This window comes from Cupressus sempervirens, chromosome 8 (genome assembly GCF_028749045.1).
Source record: "Cupressus sempervirens isolate cs-2001-9-10 chromosome 8, ASM2874904v1, whole genome shotgun sequence".
NCBI lineage: Eukaryota > Viridiplantae > Streptophyta > Pinopsida > Cupressales > Cupressaceae > Cupressus > Cupressus sempervirens.
In genome coordinates, this window is record NC_143125.1 from 30,293,243 (window position 1) to 30,303,004 (window position 9,762).

General features: G+C 36.4%; 1 protein-coding gene across 1 annotated transcript; it reads left to right on the forward strand.

Moving 5' to 3' along the window:
• The first annotated feature begins 1,789 nt into the window (after nucleotides 1-1,789).
• LOC149541426 (L-type lectin-domain containing receptor kinase IV.2-like) lies at nucleotides 1,790-4,577 on the forward strand. The gene is made up of 2 exons (XM_089796695.1): nucleotides 1,790-2,971; nucleotides 3,660-4,577. Exons 1-2 carry the CDS (start codon nucleotides 1,959-1,961, stop codon nucleotides 4,540-4,542), a joined length of 1,896 nt encoding a protein of 631 aa, XP_089652821.1. The 5' UTR covers nucleotides 1,790-1,958; the 3' UTR covers nucleotides 4,543-4,577.
• Nucleotides 4,578-9,762: the final 5,185 nt, after the last annotated feature.

Below are 9,762 nucleotides of genomic sequence, written 5' to 3' on the forward strand. Positions count from 1 at the left end.
CCACAAGTTCCTACATCTAGTTTCTTCCCCCCCTTTTGCTTCCTTTTCTGCACTTCCCATTTCCCATTATCACCCTCTTGTATTGAGATGGGACTTAATTCCTTTTCAACTTTCTCCAAACTTGCCATCACCTTTGCAACAATCTCTGTTGGGGAGGCCTTTATCAATTTTAGAGGAGTGCACACCCGTTCTTGGGTACCACAGTCTACCTCAATATGTTCCTGCAAGCATATATCACCCAAACTTGCTAGCGAACTAAGAAGGGAGTGGTGTGCCACTATTTCACTGTCCTCCATTATTTCTCCTTCCTTAAGATTCCCCAGGGGTGAACTTATTAATTCCTCTATCTCATGTCTAAATGGGTATTCTTCCATTTTCCTATTCTCCTCTAGAACTTCCCTTACTTTAGGTACACTTTGACCCTCGACTCTCTTAGCCGAGGTATCCTAAGTCATGTTATCCTCCATATTTTGAACATCAACAACCCCCTCGTTTAGTCTTGGGGCATTTGAGGGTTCCCCAACAATCTCTTTTACTATTCCAAGGGATCCTTCTTTTTGTTTCTCTCTCTGCATTTGGGCTTTATAGTCAACAATAAGATGTCCAAATTGCCCACATTTTTGACAGAAAAGCCTAGCGTTCTCATAGTCTATGGGTTGGTATTTCTCTCCCCATTTAGTTTTTAGAGTAACCATAGTCAAGAGAGCTTGATTTAATGCCACATTCACACAGAATTTGGCATACACCAGTCTAGATTTTTGCATTGTCACCTTGTCCGCAGTCATAAAGTGACCAAAGGAATTTCCTATCCACCTTAGTATCTTCTCATCCCAAAATTCAAGTGGTAATCCAGGTAGCCTTACCCAGACATGACCTAGCTTGTTGAGTTCTACACTAGCCTCAAATCTCGGATGCCAACTTCTTAATGCAAGACAATGCTTCCTATAGTACCAGGTTCTCGAGAGTATAAAATTGAAATCCTCCTCCGCAGAGAATTTAAAACAGAATAGGCCACTTGGAATAGTAGAGATATCAACACTACCCTTTATCTTCCATTTTTGGCTAACCCACTTACGCACCATCTCTATCGTGGATCTAAAGGCCACAAATCTCCCAACCACAAAATTTTAAACTAGAGGTAACATGGTCCACCCAATCGTTCGGGAGGGAGATTATCGACCCATTGGCATTGTGAGCAATCTTGGGTTCCTACTTAGAAACATTAACCACCTGGGATCCCACACGAGCATTCTTCCAACCTCCCAGGGTCCCATTTGCCATCTTTTGACCACACACCACTGGTTAGTCAGCCAAAACCCCATTTTCCAAAAGAGTAGGGTTAGAAAGATTCTTCCCCACCTCCTCCACAGACCCACACCCGTCTGTCATGACCTCCAAATTTCTACACAAGGTCAACACCATATGTATACCATGTCGTTTTTTGGTGTTGGGATAGCCATTCACTAATAATTAAAAATCACTTTACCAAACATTTCACTATTAAAGCTTGATAATTTGAATTTACCATACTTTTCCGAGTCAAAACCTTCCCTAATGGACCACCGCATACGAAACACGAACAAATTTATCGATGTTGACAAAAGTCCAGTCCCCTTCCGCGAAAACCGCCACATCAATTCAAACCCTAAGTTGCTTTATACTTTGGGAAAGCGACATCCACTCCTACAAATGCGTGGTGTAAAACGTATGGGCAGACCCAGTATAAGACAAACACACCCTTCCAATTTTTTCCTTTACAAACCGTGAAATTCACGAGAAACGTGAAACATTTAAAACACAATCAACTGTACCCGCTTTTGAAAAATGCGGAGCACAATTATCACACTCCCTTTAAACCTCACACCATTCGATCATTCATACCAAATTCTTCCAAGGAAAAAAGAAAGAGAAAAAAAAAAACCCTCGCTTCTCCCAAAACCCTCGCTTCTCCCAAAGGTATGAGTTTTATCCGGAGCCTCGTAATTCTTTTGTCCCTGCTAATCCTCACCGAAGGAAGCTCTTTCGTCTACAATGGCTTCCGCAACAGCAATTTAAAGCTGGATGGATCAGCCGGGGTTTTGAAATCCGGCATCCTGCAGATCACCAACAAAACCCAAGTTGTCGTGGGCCACGCATTTCATCCGTTCCCAATTCGCCTGAAAACCCCCCAAAACGGTACCTTTTCGTTCAGCACGACCTTCGTGTTCTCCATTCGGCCGGAATATCCAGGCCAGGGCGGCCATGGATTCGCCTTCGCCGTGACGCCGTTCCCCGACCTGCCGGGGGCTTTTCCGAGAGAATACCTAGGGTTATTAAATTCCTCTTCTATCGGCAACAAAGCCAACCATTTATTCGCCGTCGAATTCGACACCGTCGAGAACGCGTCGCCGTTCAAGGAATCCAACAGCAACCACGTCGGGATCGACGTCAATTCGCTCGTTTCCGCCGATTCCGAAGACCCTGGACTGGACCTCAAGAGCGGGAGAAATATCCAGGCTTGGATTGACGTCCGCGACGCGGGTTCGAATCACAGGGTCGAAGTTTTCGTTGCTTTTGCCGGCGGGGAAAAGCCCAGGCGTCCTCTTTTGTCTACTGCTGTTGATCTTAGAGGCGTTTTAGAGGATGATGTTTACGTGGGTTTTTCTGCTTCCACTGGCCTTTTGTCAAGCGAACATTGGATTCTTGGGTGGAGTTTTGCGTCGAATGGTACTGCGGCGGCTGAGTTGGATTTGGAGTATGTTGGAAACGGTGAAAGAGGGGATGGGCGAGTGTTTATTGCTGTTTTGTGTGTGGGTTTTGGAATGCTGGTTTGTGTTTCTGTGGTCGTGGTGTTTTTGGTGAGGAGGAGATTAGTGAGGTTCGATCAGTGGGCGGAGTGTGGGCCAAGGAAGTTCACGTACGGGGAGCTCAAGGAGGCTACCAAGAATTTCAAGGAGCTGTTAGGATCCGGGGGTTTCGGCAAAGTTTACAGGTAGTTGATTCATATTACAGATTTTTTAAATTTTTGCTGGCTATTGATTCTTTTGCTTTGAAGGATGAGCTTGAGATTTTCTGCCATAGAATTTTTTTTTTTACCAATTTTTCTTTATGATTTTTATATTTACTGGTCCAAAGCAACACAGATTTAGAAAAAATCACTGTATATTTTGGGAATCTGAAAAATATTCTACTCTTTTATTGGTCTTGATTTCGTATGAAGCTTAGCCAGTGCCATTTTAAAGTATTCTAGTAAATTCTTAGAATAATTTGTGTATGTTTTTTCTTAAATGTTTCAGTGTTTTAGTCATTTATTATTAAGAAAAAGAATAAATTTTGTGATTATTTTTTAGCATATTTCAGTTGAATAGACTTATTAATAAAGTAGTCAAAAGATTTTTTTGTTTTTTCTTAAATAATTGTGAATTTGTTTGAGTTTTATGTATTACTTACATATGTGCCTAATCAAATTGGTACATGTGATGTGATGTCAAATTTTTGTGAATTATTTTCAAAGCCCATTCTCTTATTTATTACCGTGAATCAAATTAGATATTTAAAGTCAAATAGACTTGTTAATAAAGTAGTTAAAAGTTTTTCTTTTGAATAATTGTGGATTTGATTGTAAGATTTATGTAGTACCTACTTTAGTTCCTAACAAAATTGGTATGATGTTACATTAGGGGTGTGCTAGGTAATGGCCAAGAGGTAGCGGTGAAGCGAGTGTCACAAGACTCAAGACAAGGAGTACGAGAATTCTTGGCAGAGATTGTAACCATTGGTCGCCTTCGACATCGCAACTTGATGAGGCTACATGGCTATTGCCGCCACCAGAGGAAGTCAGAGCTCCTATTAGTTTACGACTACATGCCCAATGCAAGCCTTGACAAGAAGCTCTTCTATGGCAACGGGTTGAGCTGGGAGCAAAGGTACACCATTTTGAAAGGCGTGGCAGCTGCATTGCTTTATCTACACGAGGAGTGGGAGCAACAAGTCATACATAGGGATGTCAAGGCTAGCAACGTTCTCTTGGATGGAAAGCTCAATGCTCGCCTCGGGGACTTCGGTCTAGCTCGCCTCTACGACCATGGAAAAAACCCTCAGACAACGAGAGCGGTTGGTACATTGGGCTACGTTGCGCCAGAGGTCATGCGCACGGGAAAGCCCACCACAAGATCTGATGTTTATAGCTACGGTGCTTTGTTGTTAGAGACTGTGTGTGGACGTCGCCCTGTTGAGCCATGCCGTTGTGAGGAAGAGATGGTTTTGGTGGAGTGGGTGTGGAGTTTTCAAGTACGCGGGAAGGTTTTATTAGCTGCTGATCCTAGATTATTACGTGCTAGTGGACACAATGCCTCTATGGCGGAAGAGATAGAATTGGCATTGAAATTGGGGTTGCTGTGCTTGCATGTGTTGCCTGAGAGGCGCCCTTCTATGCGACATGTGGTGCAGATTTTGAACAAGGATGTGCCTCTTCCTCCCTTACCGCCTGAGATGCCCACGATAGAGCATCCTCCTCCACCACTTGGTTTTAATTACAATCTAGCAAAACATGTGGATTTGTAGTCACTGTAATAATGAATTAAGAATATGTTCATCCATTTCATTTCAGTCTGGGAAAATTGGATGGCCTTCTCTAACCATTTAAAGTTCGTGATTTAATAATGGTTGGTTTGTATTATGGAAATGAGAGAGTTAGACCTGTGGTTTTCCTTTTGTACACATTGATTGTAACTCCCAAGTTTGTACAATTTTTTTTTTAAAGAGGATTTTTCATCCACAAAGTTGTTTTAGCTATTCAAATTGTAGCTCCAATTTGCTTTTTGAATCTCAATAGACTTGTAATTAACATCATAGGCGCTCAATGAATGCTAACTTGAGGTTTCTCTCCTCTGCATAACTTTTTCCATGATAAGCGAAGTACAAAGAATAATAGTTATATAAAAAGGTAAAAGTCTTTAATGATTCATCTTAGTACCATTGGTTTGCTGAAGTGTAACCTTCATGTCAACGGTTTTGTTGCTCACTGCATTGCCTTGTGCGTATTGGTCAAGATTTTTTTCTATGTTCTTTGTCGATGAACTTAGTTGTTCTTATTACAATTCAACTTTTTAGAACACTATTCTTTAGTCAATATATATTATATCAAATGACTTGTGAAAATTTGGGTCAAACCATTTTTCTAATTTTATATGATAGTTTAATATGCTCTATTATCATTTTGATTTTTATATTATGTCTAGAGTGTTGTCTATTGTCTTTTTCATTTTGTTATTTTTCATATTTTACATTTATTAATGGTTGTAATGTACTTATATTTGAACGGTATCTTTTATGTCATTTGTCTTTTTCATGATAATTATAAGATTTTTTATGTTTGTTTTTAGATATTTACATCTTATGTGACATATACTTACATGCTTTTTAAATATAATTATGGTTGTTATCACTTTTTTATTGTCCTCATAGTGGTGAAAATATTAGTGGCACTTCATTGCCTTTCTTATCATCTCTCTACACATGAGGGGCATCTTTTCTGTCATTTGTCTATATTTTTCATGATAATTATAAGACATTTTTTAATGTAGCAACTCTTTAATTTTTATATGTTTCCATCTTATGTGACATGTTTTACATGCTTTCTATCTAGAACTTTGTCTTTTTTCATTTATTTGTGGTTCTCAATTGGTGAAATATTAGTGGTGCCTTATTACCTTTCTCTTACATCAATTTTTTTAAATAAAAAATCTGTCATCTTATCTCATGCTCGTCACACAATGTTAATTATGAGCTTGCGTCACTTAAGCTTATCTTGAACAAATATTTTAACATATGAGTGTTCCCCTCTTCTACAATTATTTGTCATTCACATGTGATTGATTGAAATAAGCAATACAAATAAACTTACATTCTCCCAAGATTTGATAAAAACAAAAACAATTAGGGGAAACATTGGGCTTTGTTACCAAACACAACTTCTTGCATGAAAACCCATTAGAACAATGTCTAGAAGTAGACTTGAAGACAATGCACTTATTTTCTTTTTAAAAATGAAAGACACACACAAGCACAATTGAAGATTGCATTAATAGAACAATACATGTGGAAGTAATTTAATCTTTTTTTGATAGTAACATCATTAATACATTTTTATCATATAGGAGTACAACTCTAGGTTTAATCTACATCCTCCATGGTTCTTATGATGTTGCCACTTAATTGACATTAATTTTACTATAAAAAGTTAACTAAGAAAATGCACACGTGGTTTTAACAAAGTTTATTTTAAATTCAAAGTCAAATGTTCCTAGAACTTTCATTGTCATAATGAACAATACATTAACATGAAGAAAATAAAATATATATTAAATTCATCTAATATAATGACATATACCAAAAGATCCTAACTATTACATTAAAGCCATCCAGAAGTTTACAATTCTTCTATCATGGTCACAAGAATCACAATTATGAACCATAATTAAAAAATATAGATATAAATTTACATATTTTCTCATAGAAATGTCTCAATACATCACATAATACACTAGTACAATTATAACTCATGGTATAATATTAAGAAGTATCTCCAATAAGAAACTCACAACAATGAACTATCCAAGTGCACGAACATGAACATAAAACCTTGATGGAAAATATATTTAAGGTCTAATAGAGGAGAACTTACACCATATCAATTTAACACCTTTTGTGAAGACAATAGAATTAGAAGATAGGGATGATCTCCAAAGACTCCACAACAAAATGGAATAGCAGAAAGAAGGAATAAAATAGTGAATGAAGCAACTAGGAGGCAATGTAGCACATATTTATTAGAGAGAAGTAGTTACCAATACACTATACACTATGAACAAAGTTCATATAAGGCAAGGAACAAGAAACCTTATGGGATATGGTTTGGTCATACACTTACTGTGAAATACTTCATAAATTTTGGAAGAAAATGTTACCTCAAGAGAGAAGATCTATTTAGGGAAGTTTGATCATAAAATTGATGAAGGTATTTTTCTTGGTTATTCTACAAAAATAAAAACATATAGATTTTATAATTAGAGACTAAAAAAGATTGTTGAGAGTGCAAGTGTAAGAGTTGATGAAAGATTTTAGGTGCAAGAAAGAATACTTCATTATGATTCAAATGACAATCATGCTAGCACAAGTTAGAGACCTATGATTAATCAAAACATAGAATAGGAATAATTCTTTGAATTAGATAATGATATATAAGCACAGATTGAAGATGAACCTAGAGAAGACCAAAGAACACCAAATTATGTTGAAAGGAATCATCTTGAAGATTAGATAATTAGCAGTATAAATAGAGGAGTAATCACAATAAACAAGGTATGAGAAGATTTATTTGTTTATTTCACAAGTTGAACCTAAAACTACTGATGAGGCATGCAAAGATGAATTTTGGATAAACATGTAGTTAAAAAATATGTTGATTAGATAGATAACAATAAGACATGGGAATTAGTCCCTAGACCCAAAGATAAAAATATCATTGGTACAAAATGAGCATTCAAGAACAAGATGAATGAACAAGGTGACACTAATACATTTAACATCATTTTTCGACCAAAAATTTCGACCATCAACTAAATGAATTTAGGGTGGTCGAAATGTAAAGGCAAAAATTTCATTTTTTTACATATAAGACCCGTGTTGGTCGAAATTTCGACCAACATAGGGCTTATACATCCACAAAGTTCAAAAAACATTAGCCCAATTACGTTTTTCACACCCAGTTTCATTTGATGTTTTTCGAGCATTTTCACATGGTTTTCTCTGAGCCCAGTTTCGTTTCAGGTTTTCTCCACCCACTTGATTAATGACGCCTGCTAGCCCTGGGAATAATATGAAAGGGGGCCCTGCATTTGCATCAATATAGGGGGGGCAGAATAGTAGTTTGAAACTCTCGATATTGTCTTTCTTTCATTCTTCCTGATGTGCTCAACTTCAAAAGCTATTCCATTCACGACCTCCAATCACACCTGCATCTCCGGTGGTCGAGGAGAGGGATTTCTCTTCGAGCATATTTCCATAGGTACATGTGTATTTTTGTTGTAGTTTTTAATGATAATATTGAAGATGGAAGTGAATACTATTACTATCATTATTATTTTTTCTGCCAAAGTTCAGCCATTGTTGTGTAATATAAATGGGAGAGTCTTTGCTCAAGTGTTTTTTCTCAGTGATGTTTTGATGATAAGTGTTAAAAAGAGTCTAGTTGCAAAAAGAATGTAATGTACTTGTTGTTTCATTTTATTGAAAGTGTGTAGATGCATATTTATCATTTGGAATGTTGGTCTATTGTAACAACTATTATACTTTTTGTTATAGTAATGAAAGAAAAGAAAGGAAATGTATATGCAGAAGCTGTAGTTGTAAAAGCTTAGAAGAAATAATAATGACAAATTTTTTGTTTTATAAATATAGTTGTGTTGGTATCATATTTTTCTTTTATTTTTGTTTTAATAATACATAATTATATTGTATCATTTAGACAACAGTTTCATATTCAAAAAAAGAACAAAAAGAAAAAAAATTGAGTGTGTTTCTCTCTTCAACTCTGAACATTCAAATTAAACATCAACACATAAAGATAATAATTTGAAATTGGTGTGTTTAGTGCTTGGAGTTGTACCCTCAATACCTAGGCCATGTGGGCTATAAAACATGATATTCATGTGATTCTATGTTAGATGATGATGATGATAATGAATAATCACCATCTACTACTAGCTCATGTAGTGATAAAAGGTCTTCAATGCACCTCTAACTACAAGTATGCCATGGAAAACTTGTGATGGAGATGACTCCTCAAACTAATAGACTATCATGGAAATTTTTTGATGAAGATGACACCTACAAATACTGGACTATCTTCAAAAACTTATGATGAAGATGACACCTAAATTTACTAGACTATAATTGAATTGATGTACTTTGGATCCTTCACCGAAAGTCTCTGTCATTTTTTTAGAAGATGATTTATCTTCTAGTTCAACCAAAAGAATCTCTCTCTTATATTTCAACATTACATTTAATTGTTGCATTGCAATTAGGTCTTCCTACAAGGGTTTCCATTTGGATGAATAACAAACTTGTTGGTGTTTTAAAACTACTAAGCAACAAAAGGCTTAATACCAAGATGACAATATTCACACAGTCTAAAGACTAGCCAATTCTTATTGTCAATTGTATGTGCACACCATTTGGGCCAAACTTCTACAAAACCAAGGGTGGTTTTTTACACTTTTGGCTCTGCAAAACTAGGGTGGTATACCCAGGGATGATACAAGACTGGGAAAACTGTATGAGAATTATCTTAGTTTCATTCTGATTCTCATCTCAAATTCTCCAATACATGTACAATTCTTGATACTTTAATAAACACATCCCATATAACAGATATGGCCAAAAATCTTCTATAGGTCTGCAGATGTTCTCAGCAATAATGGCTAACTAAAGCTAAAACATTCCCTGCAAACAAGTAGAGGCCAACTTTGAAGATCTACAGGAAATAAAAGTAAAGTTGATTATAATTCTGCATTTTGACAATCATGTCTGACACATTTCTCTTTCAGCTGGATTAAATTTGATCAGTGCCTAATCCATTGGGGTTCAGAGTTTACTACAAATCTCTAGATCTAATTTGTTGCCTTACAAATTTTTTTATCAGCAATTCTTATCAGAAATCGTCATTCAAAATCCTTTCCACTACTGCAGCAACCTTATCAAATTCATCAAAGCTTTTAC